General features: G+C 45.2%; 1 protein-coding gene across 1 annotated transcript in view; it reads right to left on the minus strand.

Annotated features, from left to right (window-relative positions):
• The window catches only part of LOC128642148 (integrin alpha-M), a 592,220-nt gene that overhangs the window by 149,778 nt on the left and 416,267 nt on the right, over positions 1 to 26,175 (minus strand). Inside the window, exons 26-27 of the mRNA XM_053694828.1 lie at positions 23,464 to 23,547; positions 13,669 to 13,782 (exon numbers count right to left, since the gene is read on the minus strand). Coding sequence (XP_053550803.1) covers positions 13,669 to 13,782; positions 23,464 to 23,547 — 198 coding nt within the window. The remainder of the gene's footprint in view (positions 1 to 13,668; positions 13,783 to 23,463; positions 23,548 to 26,175) is intronic.

A 26,175-nucleotide genomic window follows, 5' to 3' on the forward strand; every position in this document is an offset into this window, starting at 1 on the left:
TGACGTCAGAAATGGCTTGCGACGACTGGGGGAAGCTGGAGCGGCTGTCAAGTTTAAAAGGTAAGGTTTTTTTCACAACAGGAGTGAAATGTAAATCTTGATGAATTAAACTGCCCCTGTTTTTAATCAAATTTTTAAAAACCGGGAATTTTTGCATCAAAACTTACATTCACATAAATGGTGTCTGAAGTAATCAGAACATCTAGAAGTACTGGCCTTTCTCGCCCTCTTTTTATAAGTTGGCAAAACTAATCTCCATTTCTTTCCAATGGCATGGAGAGTCCACGATTCCATTCAATTACTGTTCAGCTCCTGGCCACCAGGAGAAGGCAAAAACACCCCAGTAAAGCTTAAATATTCCACTTCCCATAATCCCCCAGTCATTCTTTGCCTTTGTACATCATGAAGGTGTGCGAAGATGGTGTATGAAGAAAATCAAGTATTTAACCCTTTTATGGTTAGTTTCCCTGAGGCAATGCTGTGTCCATGTAATCCTCTTTAGTAAGAGTTATGGTGGCTATTAGCAGTTGGAGGTCGGTGAGGTAGTCCTTGCTTTTCCTCCAACAATGGGGGATATTTATCAAAGGTCTGGCGGACCTGATCCGCTCTCCTCGCTGAATGCAAAGAGCAATACGCTGTCCGTATTCAGCATTGCACCGAAGAGCGGGGTGATTTTTGGCGATGTCTGTCCTCCTGCTCAGAGCAGGCGGACAGGTTATGGATCAGCGGTCTTTAGACCGCTGCTTCATAACTGCTGCTTCTGCCGAGCCAGCAGGCTTGCCAGAAACACGGCCCCTCAAGCTCCATCCGCAGCTTGATAAATGGGCCTCGATTTATGTTAACCCCTATATAGAAAACCAGGGTTGGTTCCTCTACTTTTATCTTCAGGTCCCTTCCAGCGGTCGGATGAAGCTGACAGACCTGGAGTCCACAGCAGAAGACCCTGAGGCTAAGTCCTTTTCATTTATCTACTGAAGCAAGGATTGCAAGTTTATTCAGGGACCTGGTGGGACCTGCTATCCCTCAGAAGGGTTTGTATCATTTAGTTTCGGATATATCCTCATGTTTGAGATATCTTGCGGCATGAGCAGATTCCTGGCTTTCAGCCAGAGACCGGAACCTCACTGCTCCTATGTCCCGGTTCTGTTTAGTCTTAGGCCAGATCAGTCCTGCTATATATGTGAATAGGGGTCAGGTTTCAAATTTTTTTCTTTAGCCCTGACTGTGGCTTTTTCAGCAGTGCGTTTTCACACGCTTTATAGCCGCCATTCAGTTCTCATTTTTTTGAGAGTATTCACAACGGTTCCCTTTACTCTGGCGAGTGCCTTTATATAAAGGGAACTAGGTTCCATGTGGAGCTTTACCCCTGTATAAGTGGAAGAAGAGTTACTAATATTTCTAAGTTCCTCTCATTGGGATAGCGATTCCTAGTGGTCTGGTAGCTCCTTTAGAAGAGAGGATTATGGTAGTCGATCTCTCTGCCCTTTAACAGTTCTGTTTTAACTCTTATCACATATACACCCTGTTCCAAATTATTATGCAAATTCTATTTCAGTGTCACAAAGATTAATTTTTTTTTTTCCAGTTTAACTCATGGATGGCATTGTGTCTCAGGGCTCTTTTGATCACTGAAAACAATCTCGGACACCTGTGATAATTAGATTGCCAGGTGAGCCCAATTAAAGGAAAAACTACTAAAGGAGGGTGTTCCACATTATTAAACAGAGCACTATTTTCAAGCAATATGGGGAAGAAAAAGGATCTCTCTTCTGCTGAAAAGAGTGAAATAGTTCAATGCCTTGGACGAGGTATGGAAAACATTAGATATTTCACGAAAACTTAAGAGTGATCATCGCACTATTAAGAGATTTGTGGCTGATTCAGAGCACAGACGGATTCGTGCAGATAAAGGCACATTAAGGAAGATTTTGACCAGATCCATGCATCGGATCAAGAGAGCAGCTGCTAAAATACCATTACATAGCAGCAAACAGATATTTGAAGCTGCTGGTGCCTCTGGAGTCCCACGGACATCAAGGTGTAGAGTCCTCCAGAGTCTTGCAACTGTGCATAAACCTTCCATTCGGCCACACTAACCAATGCTCACAAGCAGAAATGGCTGCATTGGCTAGAAAAATACATGAACACTAATTTTCAAACAGTCCTGTTCACTGATGAGTGTTATGCAACCCTGGATGGTACAGATGGATAGAGTAGTGGATGGTTGGTGGACGGCCACCCTGTTCCAACAAGGCTGCAACGTCGGCAAGGCGGTGGTGGAGTCATGTTTTGGGCCGGAATCATGGGAAGAGAGCTGGTCAGCCCCTTTAGGATCCCCGAAGGTGTAAAGATGACCTCTGCAAAGTATGTGGAGTTCCTGACTGACCACTTCCTTCCCTGGTACAGAAGGAAGAACTATGCTTTCCGTAATAAAATCATCTTCATGCATGACAATGCACCATCTCATGCTGCAAAGAATACCTTTGCATCAATGGCTGCTATGGGGATAAAAGGAGAGAAAGTCATGGTGTGGCCTCCATCCTCCACTGACCTCAATCCTATTGAGAACCTTTGGAGCATCCTCAAGCAAAAGATCTATGAGGGTGGGAGGCAGTTTACATCCAAACAGCAGCTCTGGGAGGCTATTCTAAAATCTTGCAAACAAATTGAAGCAGAAACTGTCCAAAAACTCACAAGTTCAATGAATGCAAGACTTGTGAAGCTGCTATCAAATAAGGGGTCCTATGTTAATTTGGAACAGGGTGTAATTGGTTGGCAGGTTTCTGAGGCAGACGATCCTGCAGTAGTGTCTACTCTTTCCTTTTATCTGAGGGCCACCTTTCATTAGTTTATGGACAACTGGACAGCATCCTCCTTCTGGAGATGTTCAGTTGTCCTGTTTCTTTAGGGAACTGATCAGTTAGACATCTTCTTGTTTTCCTTGTTTGGCCTTTATCTTTTTTATATCCTTGATTCTCTTTACCTCAGCAGAGGTTTTCTTTTGGGAGAAAGGTGCTTCAAGTGGTTGTGCCTTCATTTTAGGTCCGCCTGCCTTTATTTCTCCCTCCCTGTCCATTCTGTGTCCTCTCTGGCTTGGGTATTGGTTTCCCAACAGTAATTGAATGGAATTGTGGACTCTCCATGCCATTGGGAAAAAAAATTATGCTTACCTGATAAATTATTTTCTTTCCTGGCATGGAGAGTCCATGACCCGCCCTTTTATATTTTTTTTAAGGCGGCATTTGTTTTTATATAATCTTCAGGGACCTCTTTACCCCTTGTGTTCCTCTTTCTCTTTCCTTTTCCCTCGGCTGAATCACTGGGGGATTATGGGAAGGGGGAGGGATATTTAAGCTTTACTGGGGTGTCTTTGCCTCCTCCTGGTGGCCAGGAGCTGAATTCCCAACAGTAATTGAATGGAATCGTGGACTCTCCATGCCAGGAAAGAAAAATGATCAGGTAAGCATAATTTTGTTTTTATTAAGCAGGCGACCAGTCACAATATGTTCTTATAGACAGATTTCCAACCCAAGCTTGACTTTTTCTCTTGTAAGATGTATCGAGTCCACGGATTCATCCTTACTTGTGGGATATTCTCCTTCCCTACAGGAAGTGGCAGAGAGAGCACCCACAGCAGAGCTGTCTATATAGCTCCTCCCTTAGCTCCACCCCCTAGTCATTCTCTCTGCCTGCTTAACTGCTAGGAAGGGCAAAGAGCTGTGTGGTGACAAATATGTTAGTTTTTTATTTCTCAAGCAAAAGTTTATTATTTTAAATGGTACCGGTGTGTACTATTTACTCTCTGGCAGAAAAGGGATGAAGATTTCTGCAAGGAGGATGATGATCTTAGCATTTTGTAACTAAGATCCACTGCTGTTCTCACAAGGGCTGAAGAGTACTGGAAAACTTCAGTTGGGAGAACGGTTTGCAGGCTAAACTGCATATAAGGTATGTTCAGTCTATATTTTTCTAGACAGACTGTGTTAATTCTAGAAAAGGCTGACAATATCCCCATGAGGGAAGGGTAAGCTGTATTCAGACACTTGGATAGGAATTTCAGCTTGCTTGAAGGGCTCATTAGTTACTGGTGACACTGTTAGGAAAAAACGTTTTTTAGTCAGTGAATGATGAAATTATAACGTTTTTTTTAAGGGACTAAAGGAGTCATTGTGGCTTGTTTTTGAGTTTTGTAACTCGCATGGTTAATTAAGAGACTCTCTGGTGTTTCTCTGATAGGCCTCAAAACATCGAGTGAGGTGGGAGGGGCCTATTTTTGCCCCTCAGTTGCGCAGTTTCTTTTCCTCTGAGACATCTAACTGCTTCTCCTGAGGTTCCTGCTGTGTTTGAGGGCTGTAAAAGAAGTTTTTTCCCCCACAAATCGTTCTGAAGGGCAGGTATTAGCCACAGCAGAGCTGTGGCAAGGTGCTGAAAGTCTTTTTTTACCGGTTTTGACGTTTTTTCAATCCGGTTTTGCCATTAAGGGGTTAATTGTTTATTTGCATAGCTGTGCAAAGTCACTAAGTCTTTATGATGCTACTGTAAAAATTTTGTTAAGTTTACTGCTTTTTTTACACTGTTTTGCAGAATTTGTGCAGCTTTTTTTCTCTTAAAGGCACAGTACCGTTTTATTTCTAAGTGTTATTTACTTTGATTACAGTGTTTTCCAAGCTTGCTTGTTACATTACTAGCCTGTTTAACATGTCTGACACCAAGGAAAATCCTTGTTCAATATGTTTGGAAGCCATTGTGGAAACCCCTCTTAGAATGTGTCCCAATTGTACTGATATGTCTATAAACTATAAAGAACATATATTAGCACTTAAAAATAGAGCAATAGATGATTCTCAATCAGAAGTAAATGAGGGTTCGCCATCTAGCTCTCCCCAAGTGTTACAACCAGTAACGCCCGCACAAGTGACGGCAAGTATCTCTAGTGCGTCAAATTCTTTTACTTTACAAGACATGGCCACAGTTATGAATACAACCCTCACAGAAGTTTTATCTAAACTGCCTGGTTTACAAGGAAAGCGGGACAGCTCTGGGTTTAGGAAAAATGCTGAGCCGTCTGACGCTTTAGTAGCCGTATCTGATATGCCTTCACAATGCTCTGAAGTAGGGGTGAGGGATTTGTTATCTGAGGGAGAAATTTCTGATTCAGGAAAGACGCTTCCTCAGACAGATTCTGATATGATGGCCTTTAAATTTAAGCTTGAACACCTCCGCTTATTGCTCAGGGAGGTATTAGCGACTCTAGATGATTGTGACCCTATAGTGGTTCCAGAGAAATTGTGTAAAATGGATAAATACTTAGAGGTTCCTGTTTACACTGATGTTTTTCCAGTCCCTAAGAGGATTGTGAATATTATTACTAAGGAGTGGGATAGACCAGGTATTCCGTTCTCTCCCCCTCCTGTTTTTAAGAAAATGTTTCCCGTATCTGACACCATGCGGGACTCGTGGCAGACAGTTCCTAAGGTGGAGGGAGCTATTTCTACTCTATCTAAGCGTACAACTATACCTCCAGTTGTGCTTTCAAAGATCCTATGGATAAAAAATTAGAGGGTCTCCTGAAGAAAATGTTTGTTCATCAGGGTTGTTCTCTCCAACCTATTGCGTGCATTGTTCCTGTAACTTCTGCAGCTGCTTTCTGGTTTGAGGCTCTTCAGATGGAGACTCCATTAGAGGAGATTATGGACAGAATCAAGGCCCTTAAGTTGGCTAATTCTTTTATTACAGATGCCGCATTTCAACTGGCTAAATTAGCGGCAAATAATTCAGGTTTTGCGATTTTAGCACGCAGGGTGTTATGGCTTAAGTCCTGGTCTGCTGATGTGTCATCTAAATCTAAACTTTTGAACATCCCTTTCAAAGGAAAGACCCTATTCGGGCCTGAACTGAAAGAGATTATTTCAGACATCACTGGAGGGAATGGTCATGCCCTTCCTCAGGATAGATCAAATAAGATGAGGACCAAACAAAATAATTTTCGTTCCTTTTGGAACTTTAAGAGTGGTTCCGTTTCAGCTTCCTCTGCTACAAAGAATTTTGCCCAATCCAAGTCAGTCTGGAGACCTAACCAGGCTTGGAACAAGGGTAAACAGGCCAAGAAGCCTGCAGCTGCCTCTAAGACAGCATGAAGGGGTAGCCCCCGATCCGGGGCCGGATCTTGTAGGGGGCAGACTCTCTCTCTTTGCTCAGGCTTGGGCAAGAGATGTTCACGATTCCTGGGCTTTAGAAATTGTGTCCCAGGGATATCTTCTGGAATTCAAAGACTCCCTTCCAAGGGGGAGATTTCATATTTCTCGATTGTCTGTAAACCAGACAAAGAGAGAGGCGTTCTTACGCTGTGTAGAAGATCTACATACCATGGGGGTGATCCGCCCAGTCCCAAAAGAGGAACAGGGGCTAGGGTTCTACTCAAACCTGTTTGTGGTTCCCAAAAAAGAGGGAACTTTCAGACCAATCTTGGATCTCAAAATTCTAAACAAGTTCCTCAAAGTTCCATCATTCAAGATGGAGACCATTCGGACTATTCTGCCTCTGATCCAGGAGGGTCAATATATGACTACCGTGGACTTAAAGGATGCGTATCTACACATCCCTATTCACAGAAATCATCATCAATTTCTCAGATTTGCCTTTCTAAACAGGCATTACTAGTTTGTGGCTCTTCCCTTCGGGTTGGCCACGGCTCCAAGAATTTTCACAAAGGTGCTAGGGTCCCTTCTGGCGGTTCTATGACCTCGGGCATAGCAGTGGTGCCTTATCTAGACGACATCTTAATTCAGGCGTCGACTTTTCAGCTAGCCAAGTCTCACACGGACATTGTGTTGGCTTTTATGAGATCTCACGGGTGGAAGGTGAACATAAAAAAGAGTTCTCTCTTCCCTCTTACAAGAGTTTCCTTTCTAGGGACTCTGATAGATTCGGTAGAAATGAAAATATTTCTGACGGAGGTCAGAAAATCAAAGCTCAGTGTATGGAGGTAATCGGACTCATGGTAGCGGCAATGGACATAGTTCCTTTTGCCCGCCTACACCTCAGACCACTGCAACTATGCATGCTCAAACAGTGGAATGGGGATTATGCAGATTTATCTCCTCAACTGCATCTGAACCAGGAGACCAGAGATTCTCTTCTCTGGTGGTTGTCTCAGGACCACCTGTCTCAGGGAATGTACCTCCACAGGCCAGAGTGGCTCATTGTAACGACAGATGCCAGCCTGCTAGGCTGGGGTGCAGTCTGGAACTCCCTGAAAGCACAGGGTTTATGGTCTCGGGAGGAATCTCTTCTTCCGATAAACATTCTAGAACTGAGAGCGATATTCAATGCGCTTCAGGCATGGCCTCAGCTTGCTGCAGCCAAATTCATCAGGTTTCAGTCAGACAACATCACGACAGTAGCTTATATCAATCATCAAGGAGGAACAAGGAGTTCTCTAGCGATGATGGAGGTAACCAAAATAATCCGATGGGCAGAGGATCACTCTTGCCATCTCTCGGCAATCCACATCCCAGGAGTAGAGAACTGGCTGGCGGATTTTCTAAGTCGTCAGACTTTTCATCCGGGGGAGTGGGAACTCCATCCGGAGGTATTTGCTCAGCTGATTCAGCTATGGGGCACAGCAGAATTGGATCTGATGGCGTCTCGTCAGAATGCCAAACTTCCTCGTTACGGGTCCAGGTCCCGGGATCCTAAGGCGGTACTGATAGATGCTCTAGCAGCGCCTTGGTCCTTCAATCTGGCCTACGTATTTCCACCGTTTCCTCTCCTCCCACGTCTGGTTGCCAGAATCAAGCAGGAGAGAGCTTTGGTGATTCTGATAGCACCTGCGTGGCCACGCAGGACTTGGTATGCAGACCTAGTGGGCATGTCCTCGGTTCCACCGTGGACCCTGCCAATGAGGCGGGACCTTCTAATCCAAGGTCCATTCACGCATCCAAATCTAGTTTCTCTGCGTCTGACTGCTTGGAGATTGAACGCCTGATTCTATCAAAGCATGGGTTCTCTGAGTCGGTCATTGATATCCTGATTCAGGCTAGAAAACCTGTCACCAGGAAGATCTATTATGAGATTTGGCGCAAATATCTTTATTGGTGTGAATCCAAAGGTTACTCGTGGAGTAAGATTAGGATTCCTAGAATATTGTCTTTTCTCCAAGAAGGTTTGGAGAAGGGATTATCAGCTAGTTCTCTAAAAGGGCAAATATCTGCTTTGTCTATTCTACTACACAAACGTCTGGCAGATGTCCCAAACGTTCAAGCATTTAGTCAGGCTTTGGTTAGAATTAAGCCTGTATTTAAGCCTGTTGCTCCGCCTTGGAGCTTAAACTTAGTCCTTAGAGTTCTTCAAGAGGTTCCGTTTGAACCTATGCATTCCATAGATATTAAGCTTCTATCTTGGAAAGTTTTGTTTTTAGTTGCTATCTCTTCGGCTCGAAGAGTTTCTGAGCTATCTGCTTTACAGTGTGATTCCCCTTATCTTATTTTCCATGCAGATAAGGTGGTTTTGCGTACCAAACCTGGGTTTCTTCCTAAGGTTGTTTTTAATAAGAATATCAATCAAGAGATTGTTGTTCCTTCACTGTGCCCTAATCCTTCATCAAAGAAGGAACGTCTGTTGCACAATCTTGATGTGGTTCGTGCTTTAAAGTTCTACTTACAAGCAACCAAAGATTTCCGTCAAACATCTTCATTGTTTGTTGTTTATTCTGGTAAGCAGAGAGGTCAAAAGGCTACGGCTACCTCTCTTTCCTTTTGGCTGAAAAGCATCATCTGTTTGGCCTATGAGACTGCTGGACAGCAGCCTCCTGAAAGAATTTCTGCTCATTCTACTAGAGCTGTGGCTTCCACATGGGCTTTTAAAAATCAGGCTTCTGTTGAACATATTTGTAAAGCGGCGACTTGGTCTTCGCTTCATACTTTTTCCAAATTTTACAAATTTGATACTTTTGCTTCTTCGGAGGCTATTTTTGGGAGATAGGTTCTACAAGCAGTGGTGCCTTCCATTTAAGGTCCCTGTCTTGTCCCTCCCTTCATCCGTGTCCTAAAGCTTTGGTATTGGTATCCCACAAGTAAGGATGAATCCGTGGACTCGATACATCTTACAAGAGAAAACATAATTTATGCTTATCTGATAAATTTATTTCTCTTGTGATGTATCGAGTCCACAGCCCGCCCTGTTTATTGAGACAGGTATATATATATTTTTATTTTTAAACTTTCAGTCACCACTGCACCCTATAGTTTCTCCTTTTTCTTCCTAGCCTTCGGTCGAATGACTGGGGGGTGGAGCTAAGGGGGGAGCTATATAGACAGCTCTGCTGTGGGTGCTCTCTCTGCCACTTCCTGTAGGGAAGGAGAATATCCCACAAGTAAGGATGAATCCATGGACTCGATACATCACAAGAGAAATAAATTTATCAGGTAAGCATAAATTATGTTTTTTTAGGGGTTTCACCCTGATTGATATACATTAAGACAGAGAAGTCTAATTTCAGTAATTACAAACAGGTCAGGATTTGAGCTTAAAGGGACAGTAAACACCAGGATTTTTGTTGTTTAGAAAAGTAGATAATTCCTTTATTACTAATTCCCCATTTTTCCATAACTAACACAGTTATAATAATATACTGTGATTACCTTGTAGCTAAGCCTCTGCAGACTGCCCCTCATCTCAGTTATATTAATATACTTTTTACCTCTGTGATTACCTTGTATCTATGCCTCTGCAAACTGCCCCTTATTTCAGTTCTTTTGACAGACTTGCATTTTTAACCAATCAGTGCTGACTCCTAGGAGCTGCACGGGCCTGAGCTCAATGTTATCTATATGAAACACATGAACTAACGCCCTCTAGTGGTGAAAAACTGTCAAAATGCTTTCAGATTAGAGGCGGCCTTCAAGGTCTAAGAAATTAGCATATGAACCTCCTAGGTTTAGCTTTCAACTAAGAATACCAGGAGAACAAAGCAAAATTAGTAATAACAGTAAATTGCATGCCCTATTTAAATCATGAATTATTTTTTTTACTTGACTGTCCCTTTAAGGAGTACCTAGACCTACTAAGGATTATGAATGTATGTGCTCTTATAGGAACACCTCATGACATGCTTGTGCTGACTAAGGACCTATACAATAATGTCACATGGTTTCTTTTATTCAGTTATTCTCTATGCAGCATTATTTCACAGTAATGGTATTATATTCACTGATTTAATAAGGAACACCTTCTAAATGTGCTGGCTTAATTGTGACTCTTCTATTGTAGCCACCCTTAAGTGTTTCACTCATTGTAATGCCCCTGACAATTGTTGGTGTAACAGTAAATTGTATGCTGCCCTACTGCTGTCACAAGTAGGGTCCATACTCTGTCTCCAGCTAATGACTGATGTCTTTATGGGAATTATGGGGCTTGAACACAGTTTAGGGCTGTGCATTCCAATGATAAATTGAATCTGCTGTTGTTATGTTTCATTCACATCTTTACACACACATATTCAATTTAGGAGAAACTTGAGGCGGCCGTGCTACAGGGAATTAGTCCATAAACCTTCATGCGCACTACGCGCACACACACACCCTTATGACCCTCATGTAGCCCCTACAATGAGATGGGCAAAACGCACACACCCTCATGCAGCCCCTACAATGAGACAGGCACAACGCACACACCCTCATGCAGCCCCTACAATGAGACGGGCACAACACACACACACCCTCATGCAGCCTCTACAATGAGATGGGCGCAACGCACGCACACACACCCTCATGTAGCCCCTACAATGAGATGGCCACAACGCACACACACCCTCATGTAGCCCCTACAATGAGACGGGCACAACGCACACACACCCTCATGTAGCCCCTACAATGAGATGGGCACAACGCGCACACACACCCTTATGACCCTCATGCAGCCCCTACAATGAGATGGGCACAACACACACACACCCTCATGCAGCCCCTACAACGAGATGGGCACAACGCACACATACCCTTATGACCCTCATGCAGCCCCTACAATCAGACGGGAACAACGCATACACACCCTCATGCAGCCCCTACAATGAGACGGGCACAACGCATACACACCCTCATGCAGCCCCTACAATGAGATGGGCACAATGCACACACCCTCATGCAGCCCCTACAATGAGATGGGCGCAACGCACACCCCCATATGCAGCCCCTACAATAAGATGGGCGCAACGCACACACACCCTTATGACCCTCATGCAGCCCCTACAATGAGATGGGCGCAACGCACACACCCTTATGCAGCCCCTACAATAAGATGGGCGCAACGCACACACCCTTATGCAGCCCCTACAATAAGATGGGCGCAACCCACACACACCCTTATGACCCTCATGCAGCCCCTACAATGAGATGGGCACAACGCACACACCCTCATGCAGCCCCTACAATGAGATGGGCGCAATGCACACACACCCTTATGACCCTCATGCAGCCCCTACAATGAGATGGGCACAACACACACACACCATTATGCAGCCCCTGCAATGAGATGGGCACAACACACACACCCTCATGTAGCACATACAATGAGATGGGCACAATGCACACACCCTCATGCAGTCCCTACAATGAGATGGGCACAATGCACACGCCCTCATGCAGCCCCTACAAGGAGATGGGCACAACGCACACACACACCCTCATGCAGCCCCTACAATGAGATGCGCACAGCGCACGCACACCCTCATGCAGCCCCTACAATGATATGGGCACTACGTGCACACACCCCCTTATGACCCTCATACAGCCCCTACAACAAGATGGGCACAACGCACACACATACCCTCATGCAGCCCCTACAATGAGATGGGCATTACACACATACACCCTTATGACCCTCATGCAGCCCCTACAATGAGATGGGCACTACACACACACACCCTTATGACCCTCATACAGCCCCTAACGCACACACACCCTTATGACCCTCATGCAGCCCCTACAATGAGATGGGCACAACACACACACACACCTTTATGACCCTCATGCAGCCCCTACAATGAGATGGGCGCAACGCACACACACCCTTATGACCCTCATGCAGCCCCTACAATGAGATGGGCACAAAGGACACACACCCTCATGCAGCCCCTACAACGAGATGGGCGCAATCCACACACACCCTTATGACCCTCATGCAGCCCCTACAATGAGATTGGCACAACACACACACACCCTTATGCAGCCCCTGCAATGAGATGGGCACAACACACACACACCCTTATGCAGCCCCTGCAATGAGATGGGCACAACACACACACACCCTCATGTAGCCCCTACAATGAGATGGGCACAATGCACACACCCTCATGCAGCCCCTACAACGAGATGGGCACAACGCACACACCCTCATGCAGCCCCTACAATGAGATGCGTACAGCGCGCGCACACCCTCATGCAGCCCCTACAATGAGATGGGCACTACGCGCACACACCCCCTTATGACCCTCATGCAGCCCCTACAACAAGATGGGCACAACGCACACACACACCCTCATGCAGCCCCTACAATGAGATGGGAACAACGCGCACACACCCTCATGCAGCCCCTACGAGATGGGCACAACACGCACACACACCTTTATGACCCTCATGCAGCCCCTACAATGAGATGGGAACAACGCACACACACCCTTATGCAGCCCCTACAATGAAATAGGCACAAGGCACACACCCTCATGCAGCTCCTACAATGAGAAGGGCACAATGCACACACACCCTTATGAACCCCCTACAATGAGATGGGAACAACGCACACACCCCCTCATGCACCCCCTACAATGAGATGGGCACTATGCGCACACACCCCCTTATGACCCTCATGCAGCCCCTACAGTGAGATGGGCACAACGCACACACACCCTCATGCAGCCCCTACAATGAGATGAGCACAATGCACACACCCTCATGCAGCCCCTACAACAAGATGAGCACAACGCGCACACACACACCCTCATGCAGCCCCTACAATGAGATGGGAACAACGCACACACACCCTCATGCAGCCCCTATGAGATGGGCACAACACGCATACACACCTTTATGACCCTCATGCAGCCCCTACAATGAGATGGGCACAATGCACCCCCCTCCCCTACAATGAGATGGGCACAACGCACACACACCCTCATGTAGCCCCTACAATGAGATGAGCACAACGCACACACAGCCCCTTCATGCAGCTTCTACAATGAGATGGGCACAACGCACACACACACTCATGTAGCCCCTACAATGAGATGAGCACAACGCACACACAGCCCCTTCATGCAGCTTCTACAATGAGATGGGCACAACGCATACACATACCCTCATGCAGCCCTACAATGAGATGGGAACAACCCACACACACCCTCATGCAGCCCCTACAATGGGCACACCACACTCTTGTCCTTCATATGGAAGACAGATTAGGGGGGAGTTGTAAAGAAGAGGGAATGTGTTCTATGTCATACAAGAGGCAGTGGATGTTTTCTGCTCTAGGGCAGAGGGTGGTGTTGCAGGGAAGGTCCGTGGCTATGTGTGTATCACAGACTGCTAGATACCTACAACTGTGGAACTGTATGAATAAGATAATATATGTAATACACATGGGTTACAGGGCAGTCCCACACCAATCAGAACTTACCTCTACCATCCAGTCTCCCATCACCTGACCAGTGACTGTAAACTCTGTGGCATTTTGCAGGCCAAGCGCAGTGATGTTACACACAATAATGGTGCACGTGGCTACCAAACAGTCCTGAGAAGGAACAGAGAGTTTAGTAAACTTAAGATTGAGAAAAAGCTCAGATCTTCTGTGAAATAAGGACTGTGAAGCTGCTTTACTGTGGGATAATATCTCCACAGAGAACTCAGCACATTCATAAAGTGATATCTTATTATACTTCTCTTGGCGTATTGTCTCCACAGTCGCCAATTATCACCCTGGTTTTCATCTATAATCACAGCTGTTTAGTGCTGTGCAAGGTAAAGCTCCCCGCCGGCCACACTTACTGCAGGTGTCACTTAGTGTCCCCATGTCATGTGACTTTATCTCTGTACCTACTACATATCACTGTTACATCAGGTGTCACTTAGTGTCCCCATGTCATGTGACTTTATCTCTGTACCTACTACATATCCCTGTTACATCAGGTGTCACTTAGTGTCCCCATGTCGTGACTTTATCTCTGTACCTACTACATATCACGGTTACATTAGGTGTCACTTAGTGTCCCCATGTCATGTGACTTTATCTCTGTTCCTACTACATATCACTGTTACATCAGGTGTCACTTAGTGTCCCCATGTCGTGACTTTATCTCTGTACCTACTACATATCACTGTTACATCAGGTGTCACTTAGTGTCCCCATGTTGTGACTTTATCTCTGTACCTACTACTACATATCACTGTTACATCAGGTGTCACTAAGTGTCCCCATGTCATGTGACTGTTTATCTCTGTACCTACTACATATAACTGTTACATCAGGTGTCACTTAGTGTCCCCATGTCATGTGACTGTTTATCTCTGTACCTACTACTACATATCACTGTTACATCAGGTGTCACTTAGTGTCCCCATGTCATGTGACTTTATCTCTGTACCTACTACATATCCCTGTTACATCAGGTGTCACTTAGTGTCCCCATGTCATGTGACTTTATCTCTGTACCTACTACATATCACTCACTGTTACGCACTGTTGCTGCTTTGCAGTCAATTGCCTGTTTACCCTCTTTAAGTCTCTGCGCATATAACTGGTATAATATGGGCTGTACACCCAGTCTAAGGGTCTCACATGGGCAAATAGTGGGAATAATTAGGAGCTGTAGAGGGGTCTTGCATCTGATCTGAGGTGTCGCATGGGCAAATAGTAGGAATAATTAGGAGCTGTAGGGGCCATTCATCTGATCTGAAGTGTCACATGGGCAAATAGTAGGAATAATTAGGAGCTGTAGGGGCCATTCATCTGATCTGAGGTGTCGCATGGGCAAATAGTAGGAATAATTAGGAGCTGTAGGGGCCATTCATCTGATCTGAGGTGTCGCATAAGCAAATAGTAGGAATAATTAGGAGCTGTAGGGGCCATTCAACTGATCTGAGGTGTCACATGGGCAAATAGTGGGAATAATTAGGAGCTGTAGGGGTCATTCATCTGACCTGAGGTGTCACATGGGCAAATAGTGGGAATAATTAGTAGCTGTAGGGGCCATTCATCTGATCTGAGGTCTCACATGGGCAAATAGTTGGAATACTTAGGAGCTGGAGGGGTCATTCATCTGATCTGAGGTGTTGCATGGGCAAAATAGTGGGAATAATTAGGAGCTGTAGAGGCCATTAGTCTGATCTGAGGTCTCACATGGGCAAATAGTGGGAATAATTAGGAGCTGTAGGGGCCATTCATCTGATCTGAGGTGTCACATGGGCAAATAGTGGGAATAATTAGGAGCTGTAGGGGTCATTCATCTGATCTGAGGTGTCACATGGGCAAATAGTGGGAATAATTAGTAGCTGTAGGGGCCATTCATCTGATCTGAGGTCTCACATGGGCAAATAGTGGGAATACTTAGGAGCTGTAGGGGTCATTCATCTGATCCGAGGTGTTGCATGGGCAAAATAGTGGGAATAATTAGGAGCTGTAGAGGCCATTCATCTGATCTGAGGTGTTGCATGGGCAAATAGTTGGAATAATTAGGAGCTGAAGGGGCCATTCATCTGATCTGAGGTGTTGCATGGGCAAATAGTGGGAATAATTAGGAGCTGTAGGGGCCATTCATCATCTGATCTGAGGTGTTGCATAGGCAAATAGTTGGAATAATTAGGAGTTCTAGGGGCCATTCATCTGATCTGAGGTGTCACATGGGCAAATAGTGGGAATAATTAGGAGCTGTAGTGGTCATTCATCTGATCTGAGGTGTCACATTGGCGAATAGTAGGAATAATTAGGAGCTGTAGGGGCCATTCATCTGATCTGAGGTGTCGCATGGGCAAATAGTGGGAATAATTAGGAGCTGTAGGGGCCATTCATCTGATCTGAGGTGTTGCATGGGCAAATAGTGGGAATAATTAGGAGCTGTAGACGGGTCTTGCATCTGAGGTGTCGCATGGGCAAATAGTGGGAATAATTAAGAGCTGTAGGGGCCTTTCATCTGATCTGAGGTGTCGCATGGGCAAATAGTAGGAATAATTAGGAGCTGTAGGGGACATTCATCTAATCTGAGGTGTTGCATGGGCAAATAGTTGGAATAATTAGGAGATGTAGGGGCCATTCATCTGATCTGAGGTGTTGCATGGGCAAATAGTGGGAATAATTAGGAGCTGCAGGGGCCATTCATCTGATCTGAGGTGTCGCATGGGCAAATAGTCGGAATAATTAGGAGCTGCAAGGGCCATTCATCTGATCTGAGGTTTCACATGGGTAAATAGTGGGAATATTAGGAGCTGTAGGGGCCATTCATCTGATCTGAGGTTTCACATGGGTAAATAGTGGGAATAATTACGAGCTGTAGGGGCCATTCATCTGATCTGAGGTCTCACATGGGCAAATAGTAGGAATAATTAGGAACTGTAGAGGCCATTTATCTGATCTGAGGTCTCACATGGGCAAATAGTGGGAATAATTAGGAGCTGTAGAGGGCATTCATCTGATCTGAGGTCTCACATAGGCAAATAGTGGGAATAATTAGGAGCTGTAGAGGCCATTCATCTGATCTGAGGTGTTGCATGGGCAAACAGTTGGAATAATTAGGAGCTGAAGGGACCATTCATCTGATCTGAGGTCTCACAAAGGCAAATAGTAGGAATAATTAGGAGCTGTAGGGGCCATTCATTTGATCTGAGGTGTTGCATGGGCAAATAGTGGGAATAATTAGGAGCTGTAGGGGCCATTCATCTGATTTTTAGGTGTTACATGGGCAAATAGTTGGAAGAATTTGGAGCTGTAGGGGCCATTCATCTGATCTGAGGTGTTGCATGGGCAAATAGTGGGAATAATTAGGAGCTGCAAGGGCCATTCATCTGATCTGAGGTGTCACATGAGCAAATAGTTGGAATAATTAGGAGCTGTAGGGGCCATTCATCTGATCTGATGTGTTGCATGGGGAAATAGTTGGAATAATTAGGAGCTGTATGGGATCATTCATCTGATCTGAGGTGTTGCATGGGCAAATAGTGGGAATTATTAGGAGCTGTAGATGTCACTCATCTGATCTGAGGTGTCACATGAGCAAATAGTGGGAATAATTAGGAGCTGTAGGGGCCACTCATCTGATCTGAGGTCTCACATGGGCAAATAGTAGGAATAATTAGGAGCTGTACAGGCCATTTTTTTGATCTGAGGTGTCACATGGGCAAATAGGAATAATTAGGAGCTGTAGGGGTCAGTCATCTGATCTGAGGAGGTGTCACATGGGCAAATAGTAGGAATAATTAGGAGCTGTAGAGACCATTCATCTGATCTGAGGTCTCACATGGGCAAATAGTAGGAATAATTAGGAGCTGTAGGGGCCATTCATCTGATCTGAGGTGTTGCATGGGCAAATAGTTGGAATAATTAGGAGCTGTAGGGGCCATTCATTTGATCTGAGGTGTCGCATGGGCAAATAGTGGGAATAATTAGGAGCTGCAGGGGCCATTCATCTGATCTGAGGTGTCGCATGAGCAAATAGTTGGAATAATTAGGAGCTGAAGGGGCCATTCATCTGATCTGAGGTCTCACATAGGCAAATAGTAGGAATAATTAGGAGCTGTAGGGGCCATTCATTTGATCTGAGGTGTTGCATGGGCAAATAGTGGGAATAATTAGGAGCTGTAGGGGCCATTCATCTGATTTTTAGGTGTTACATGGGCAAATAGTTGGAAGAATTAGGAGCTGTAGGGGCCATTCATCTGATCTGAGGTGTTGCATGGGCAAATAGTGGGAATAATTAGGAGCTGCAAGGGCCATTCATCTGATCTGAGGTGTCACATGGGCAAATAGTGGGAATAATTAGGAGCTGTACAGGCCATTCATCTGATCTGAGGTGACACATGGGCAAATAGTGGGAATAATTAGGAGCTGTAGGGGCCATTCATCTGATCTGAGGTTTCACATGGGTAAATAGTGGGAATATTAGGAGCTGTAGGGGCCATTCATCTGATCTGAGGTCTCACATGGGCAAATAGTAGGAATAATTAGGAACTGTAGAGGCCATTTATCTGATCTGAGGTGTCGCATGGGCAAATAGTAGGAATAATTAGGAGCTGTAGGTGTCATTCATCTGATCTGAGGTCTCACATGGGCAAATAGTGGGAATAATTAGGAGCTGTAGAGGCCATTCATCTGATCTGAGGTCTGACATAGGCAAATAGTGGGAATAATTAGGAGCTGTAGAGGCCATTCATCTGATCTGAGGTGTTGCATGGGCAAACAGTGGGAATAATTAGGAGCTGAAGGGGCCATTCATTTGATCTGAGGTCTCACATAGGCAAATAGTAGGAATAATTAGGAGCTGTAGGGGCCATTCATTTGATCTGAGGTGTTGCATGGGCAAATAGTTGGAATAATTAGGAGCTGTAGGGGCCATTCATCTGATCTGAGGTGTTGCATGGGCAACTAGTGGGAATAATTAGGAGCTGTAGGGGCCATTCATTTGATCTGAGGTGTCGCATGGGCAAATAGTAGGAATAATTAGGAGCTGTAGGGGCCATTCATCTGATCTGAGGTGTTGCATGGGCAAATAGTTGGAATAATTAGGAGCTGTAGGGGCCATTCATTTGATCTGAGGTGTTGCATGCGCAAATAGTGGGAATAATTAGGAGCTGCAGGGGCCATTCATCTGATCTGAGGTGTCGCATGGGCAAATAGTAGGAATAATTAGGAGCTGCAAGGGCCATTCATCTGATCTGAGGTGTTGCATGGGCAAATAGTTGGAATAATTAGGAGCTGTAGGGGCCATTCATCTGATCTGATGTGTTGCATGGGGAAATAGTTGGAATAATTAGGAGCTGTATGGGATCATTCGTCTGATCTGAGGTGTTGCATGGGCAAATAGTGGGAATAATTAGGAGCTGTACAGGCCATTCATCTAATCTGAGGTGTCACCTGGGCAAAAAGTGGGAATAATTAGGAGCTGTAGGGGGCGTTCATCTGATCTGAGGTGTTACATGGGTAAATAGTGGGAATAATTACGAGCTGTAGGGGCCATTCATCTGATCTGAGGTCTCACATGGGCAAATAGTAGGAATAATTAGGAGCTGTAGAGGCCATTTTTTTGATCTGAGGTGTCACATGGGCAAATAGGAATAATTAGGAGCTGTAGGGGTCAGTCATCTGATCTGAGGTGTCACATGGGCAAATAGTAGGAATAATTAGGAGCTGTAGAGACCATTCATCTGATCTGAGGTCTCACATGGGCAAATTGTAGGAATAATTAGGAGCTGTAGGGGCCATTCATCTGATCTGAGGTGTTGCATGGGCAAATAGTTGGAATAATTAGGAGCTGTAGGGGCCATTCATTTGATCTGAGGTGTCGCATGGGCAAATAGTGGGAATAATTAGGAGCTGCAGGGGCCATTCATCTGATCTGAGGTTTCACATGGGTAAATAGTGGGAATATTAGGAGCTGTAGGGGCCATTCATCTGATCTGAGGTGTCACCTGGGCAAAAAGTGGGAATAATTAGGAGCTGCAGGGGCCATTCATCTGATATGAGGTGTCGCATGGGCAAATAGTAGGAATAATTAGGAGCTGCAAGGGCCATTCATCTGATTTGAGGTGTTGCATGGGCAAATAGTTGGAATAATTAGGAGCTGTATGGGATCATTCATCTGATCTGAGGTGTTGCATGGGCAAATAGTGGAAATAATTAGGAGCTGTAGGGGCCGTTCATCTGATCTGAGGTGTCACATGGGTAAATACTGGGAATAATTAGGAGCTGTAGAGACCATTCATCTGATCTGAGGTCTCACATGGGCAAATAGTGGGAATAATTAGGAGCTGTAGGGGCCATCCATCTGATCTGAGGTGTTGCATGGGCAAATAGTGGGAATAATTAGGAGCTGTAGAGGCCATTCATCTGATCTGAGGTCTCGCATGCGCAAATAGTTGGAATAATTAGGAGCTGTAGGGGCCATTCATCTGATCTGAGGTCTCACATGGGCAAATCGTGGGAATAATTAGGAATTGTAGGGTCCATTCATCTGATCTGAGGTCTCACATGGGCAAATAGTGGGAATAATTGGGAGTTGTAGGGGCCATTCATCTGATCTGAGGTCTCACATGGGCAAATAGTTGGAATAATTAGGAGCTGTAGGGGCCATTCATCTGATCTGAGGTCTAACATGGGCAAATAGTGGGAATAATTGGGAGTTGTAGGGGCCATTCATCTGATCTGAGGTCTCACATGGGCAAATAGTTGGAATATTTAGGAGCTGTAGGGGCCATTCATCTGATCTGAGGTCTCACAGGGGCAAATAGTGGGAATAATTGGGAGTTGTAGGGGCCATTCATCTGATCTGAGGTGTCGCATGGGCAAATAGTAGGAATAATTAGGAGCTGTAGGGGTCATTCATCTGATCTGAGGTGTCACATGGGCAAATAGTAGGAATAATTAGGAGCTGTAGGGGCCATACATCTGATCTCAGGTGTTGCATGGGCAAATAGTGGGAATAATTAGGAGCTGTAGAGGCCATTCATCTTATCTGAGGTCTCACATGGGCAAATAGTTAGAATAATTAGGAGCTGTAGGGGCCATTCATCTGATCTGAGGTCTCACATGGGCAAATAGTTGGAATAATTAGGAGCTGTAGGGGCCATTCATCTGATCTGAGGACTCACATGGGCAAATAGTGGGAATAATTGGGAGTTGTAGGGGCCATTCATCTGATCTGAGTGTCGCATGGGCAAATAGTGGGAATAATTAGGAGCTGCGGAGGCCATTCATCTGATTTGAGGTGTTGCATGGGCAAATAGTGGGAATAATAAGGAGCTGTAGAGGTCATTCATCTGATCTGAGGTGTTGCACAGGCAAATAGTGGGAATAATTAGGAGCTGTAGAGGCCATTCATCTGATCTGAGGTGTCGCATGGGCAAATAGTGGGAATAATTAGGAGCTGCAGGGGCCAATAATCTGATCTGAGGTTTTGCATGGGCAAATAGTGGGAATAATTAGGAGCTGCAGGGGCCATTCATCTGATCTGAGGTGTTGCATGGGCAAATAGGAATAATTAAGAGCTGCAAGGGCCATTCATCTGATCTGAGATGCTGCATGGGCAAATAGTTGGAATAATTAGGAGCTGTAGGGGCCATTCATCTGATCTGATGTGTTGCATGGGCAAATAGTTGGAATAATTAGGAGCTGCAAGGGCCATTCATCTTATCTGAGGTGTCACATGAGCAAATAGTTGGAATAATTAGGAGCTGTAGGGGCCACTCATCTGATCTGAGGTGTCACATGGGCAAATAGTGGGAATAATTAGGAGCTGTACAGGCCATTCATCTCATCTGAGGTGTCACCTGGGAAAAAAGTGGGAATAATTAGGAGCTGTAGGGGCCATTCATCTGATCTGAGGTCTCACATGGTCAAATAGTAGGAATAATTAGGAGCTGTAGAGGCCATTTTTTTGATCTGAGGTGTCGCATGGGCAAATAGTAGGAATAATTAGGAGCTGTAGAGACCATTCATCTGATCTGAGGTCTCACATGGGCAAATAGTAGGAATAATTAGGAGCTGTAGGGGCCATTCATCTGATCTGAGGTGTTGCATGGGCAAATATTGGGAATAATTAGGAGCTGTAGAGACCATTCATCTGATCTGAGGTCTCACATGGGCAAATAGTAGGAATAATTAGGAGCTATAGGGGTCATTCATCTGATCTGAGGTGTCACATGGGCAAATAGTAGGAATAATTAGGAGCTGTAGGGGTCATTCATCTGATCTGAGGTTTCACATGGGCAAAAAGTAGGAATAATTAGGAGCTGTAGAGACCATTCATCTGATCTGAGGTCTCACATGGGCAAATAGTAGGAATAATAAGGAGCTGTAGGGGCCATTCATCTGATCTGAGGTGTTGCATGGGCAAATATTGGGAATAATTAGGAGCTGTAGAGACCATTCATCTGATCTGAGGTCTCACATGGGCAAATAGTAGGAATAATTAGGAGCTGTAGGGGTCATTCATCTGATCTGAGGTGTCACATGGGCAAATAGTAGGAATAATTAGGAGCTGTAGGGGCCTTTCATCTGATCTGAGTTCTCACATGGGCAAATAGTAGGAATAATTAGGAGCTGTAGAGGCCATTCATCTGATCTGAGGTGTTGCATGGGCAAATAGTGGGAATAATTAGGAGCTGTAGGGGCCATTCATCTTATCTGAGGTCTCACATGGGCAAATAGTTGGAATAATTAGGAGCGGTAGGGGCCATTTATCTGATCTGAGGTCTCACATGGGCAAATAGTGGGAATAATTGGGAGTTGTAGGGGCCATTCATCTGATCTGAGGTGTCACATGGGCAAATAGTAGGAATAATTAGGAGCTGTATGGGTCATTCATCTGATCTGAGATCTCCCATGGGCAAATAGTAGGAATAATTGGGAGTTGTAGGGGCCATTCATCTGATCTGAGGTGTCGCATGGGCAAATAGTGGGAATAATTAGGAGCTGCGGAGGCCATTCATCTGATTTGAGGTGTTGCATGGGCAAATAGTGGGAATAATTAGGAACTGTAGGGGCCATTCATCTGATCTGAGGTGTTGCATGGGCAAATAGTGGGAATAATTAGGAGCTCTAGAGGCCATTCATCTGATCTGAGGCGTCGCATTGGGGAAATAGTGGGAATAATTAGGAACTGTAGGGGCCATTCATCTGATCTGAGGTGTTGCATGGGCAAATAGTTGGAATAATTAGGAGCTGTAGGGACCATTCATCTGATCTGAGGTGTCACATAGACAAATAGTGGGAATAATTAGGAGCTGTAGGGGCCTTTCATCTGATCTGAGGTGTCGCATGGGCAAATAGTGGGAATAATTAGGAGCTGTAGGGGCCATTCATCTGATCTGAGGTGTCGCATGGGCAAATAGTAGGAAAAATTAGGAGCTGCAGGGGCCATTCATCTGATCTGAGGTGTTGCATGGGCAAATAGTTGGAATAATTAGGAGCTGTAGGGGCCATTAATCTGATCTGAGGTGTCGCATAGGCAAATAGTTGGAATAATCAGGAGCTGTAGGGGCCATTCATCTGATCTGAGGTGTCACATGGGCAAATAGTTGGAATAATTAGGAGCTGTAGGGGCAATTCATCTGATCTGAGGTGTTGCATGGGCAAATAGTTGGAATAATTAGGAGCTGTAGGGGCCATTCATCTAATCTGAGGTGTCGCATGGGCAAATAGTAGGAATAATTAGACGATTTAGTGCCGTGCGTCTGGTTGGAGGTCTTCCATATGCAGTAGTGTACTTACCACCACAGGACGAGCTTTCAGGAGATCACGGTAATTCTCTGCCCCGGCTGTATCCGTGGGGGGACTGCAGGCTGTAATTTGTGGCTGCAGATGAAGCAAAAAGCTCTAAATCAATTAGATTTATTTTAAAAAGCCCCTGGGAGAGGGAAGTGAGGATCTTGTGTGCTGTATTAGAGGCTCTATAATGGTAATTACTGTGGTGGTATAAGGCACCTTAGCGCCATGTGTGTGTGATGGTCTTTTTCTGTTTCCTGGGTGAGAGTTCTTTGTATTGTGTGTGTATTACTGGAGGGTACAGTATGTACAGGTGAGATACACAGTGACAAGGGGAGACAGTGTATTGTGTGTGTATTACTGGAGGGTACAGTATGTACAGGTGAGGTACACAGTGACAAGGGGAGACAGTGTATTGTGTGTGTGTATTACTAGAGGGTACAGTACGTACAGGTGAGGTACCCAGTGACAAGGGGAGACAGTGTATTGTTTGTATTACTGGAGGGTACAGTACGTACAGGTGAGGTACACAGTGACAAGGGGAGACAGTGTATTGTGTGTGTATTACTGGAGGGTACAGTACGTACAGGTGAGGTACACAGTGACAAGGGGAGACAGTGTATTGTGTGTGTGTGTATTACTGGAGGATACAGTACGTACAGGTGAGGTACACAGTGACAAGGGGAGACAGTGTACTGTGTGTGTGTATTACTGGAGGGTACAGTATGTACAGGTGAGGTACACAGTGACAAGGGCAGACAGTGTATTGTGTGTGTATTACTGGAGGGTAGAGTACGTACAGGTGAGGTACACAGTGACAAGGGGAGACAGTGTATTGTGTGTGTATTACTAGAGGATACAGTACGTACAGGTGAGGTACACAGTAACAAGGGGAAACAGTGTATTGTGTGTGTATTACTGGAGGGTACAGTACGTACAGGTGAGGTACACAGTGACAAGGGGAGACAGTGTATTGTGTGTGTGTATTACTAGAGGGTACAGTACGTACAGGTGAGGTACACAGTGACCAGGGGAGACAGTGTATTTTGTGTGTATTACTGGAGGGTACAGTACGTACAGGTGAGGTACACAGTGACAAGGGGAGACGGTGTATTGTGTGTGTGTATTACTGGAGGGTACAGTATGTACAGGTGAGGTACACAGTGACAAGGGGAGACAGTGTATTGTGTGTGTATTACTAGAGGGTACAGTACGTACAGGTGAGGTACACAGTGACAAGGTGAGACAGTGTATTGTGTGTGTATTACTGGAGGGTACATTACGTACAGGTGAGGTACACAGTGACAAGGTGAGGTACACAGTGACAAGGGGAGACAGTGTATTGTGTGTGTATTACTGGAGGGTACAGTACGTACAGGTGAGGTACACAGTGACAAGGTGAGGTACACAGTAACAAGGGGAGACAGTGTATTGTGTGTGTGTATTACTGGAGGGTACAGTACGTACAGGTGAGGTACACAGTGACAAGGGGAGACAGTGTATTGTGTGTGTATTACTATAGGGTAAAGTACGTACAGGTGAGGTACACAGTGACAAGGGGAGACAGTGTATTGTGTGTGTGTATTACTAGAGGGTACAGTACGTACAGGTGAGGTACAAGGTGACAAGGGGAGACAGTGTATTGTTTGTCTGTATTACTAGAGGGTACAGTATGTACAGGTGAGGTACACAGTGACAAGGGGAGACAGTGTATTGTGTGTGTATTACTGGAGGGTACAGTATGTACAGGTGAGGTACACAGTGACAAGGGGAGACAGTGCATTGTGTGTGTGTATTACTGGAGGGTATAGTACGTACAGGTGAGGTACACAGTGACAAGGGGAGACAGTGTATTGTATGTTTATTACTGGAGGGTACAGTACATACAGGTAAGGTACACAGTGACAAGGGGAGACAGTGTATTGTGTGTGTATTACTGGAGGGTACAGTACGTACAGGTGAGGTACACAGTGACAAGGGGAGACAGTGTATTGTGTGTGTATTACTGGAGGGTACAGTACGTACAGGTGAGGTACACAGTGACAAGGTGAGGTACACAGTGACAAGGGGAGACAGTGTATTTTGTGTTTATTACTGGAGGGTACAGTACGTACAGGTGAGGTACACAGTGACAAGGGGAGACAGTGTATTGTGTGTGTGTATTACTGAATGGTACAGTACGTACAGGTGAGGTACACAGTGACAAGGGAAGACAGTGTATTGTATGTGTATTACTGGAGGGTACAGTACATACAGGTGAGGTACACAGTGACAAGGGGAGACAGTGTATTGTGTGTGTATTACTGGAGGGTACAGTACGTACAGGTGAGGTACACAGTGACAAGGGGAGACAGTGTATTGTGTGTGTGTATTACTGGAGGGTACAGTACGTACAGGTGAGGTACACAGTGACAAGGTGAGGTACACAGTGACAAGGGGAAACAGTGTATTGTTTGTATTACTGGAGTGTACAGTACGTACAGGTGAGGTACACATTGACAAGGTGAGACAGTGTATTGTGTGTATTACTGGAGGGTACAGTACGTACAGGTGAGGTACACAGTGAAAAGGGAAGGCAGTGTATTGTGTGTATTACTGGAGGGTACATTACGTACAGGTGAGGTACACAGTGACAAGGGGAGACATTGTATTGTGTGTGTATTACTGGAGGGTACAGTACGTACAGGTGAGGTACACAGTGAAAAGGGAAGACAGTGT

This window comes from Bombina bombina, chromosome 11 (genome assembly GCF_027579735.1).
Source record: "Bombina bombina isolate aBomBom1 chromosome 11, aBomBom1.pri, whole genome shotgun sequence".
NCBI lineage: Eukaryota > Metazoa > Chordata > Amphibia > Anura > Bombinatoridae > Bombina > Bombina bombina.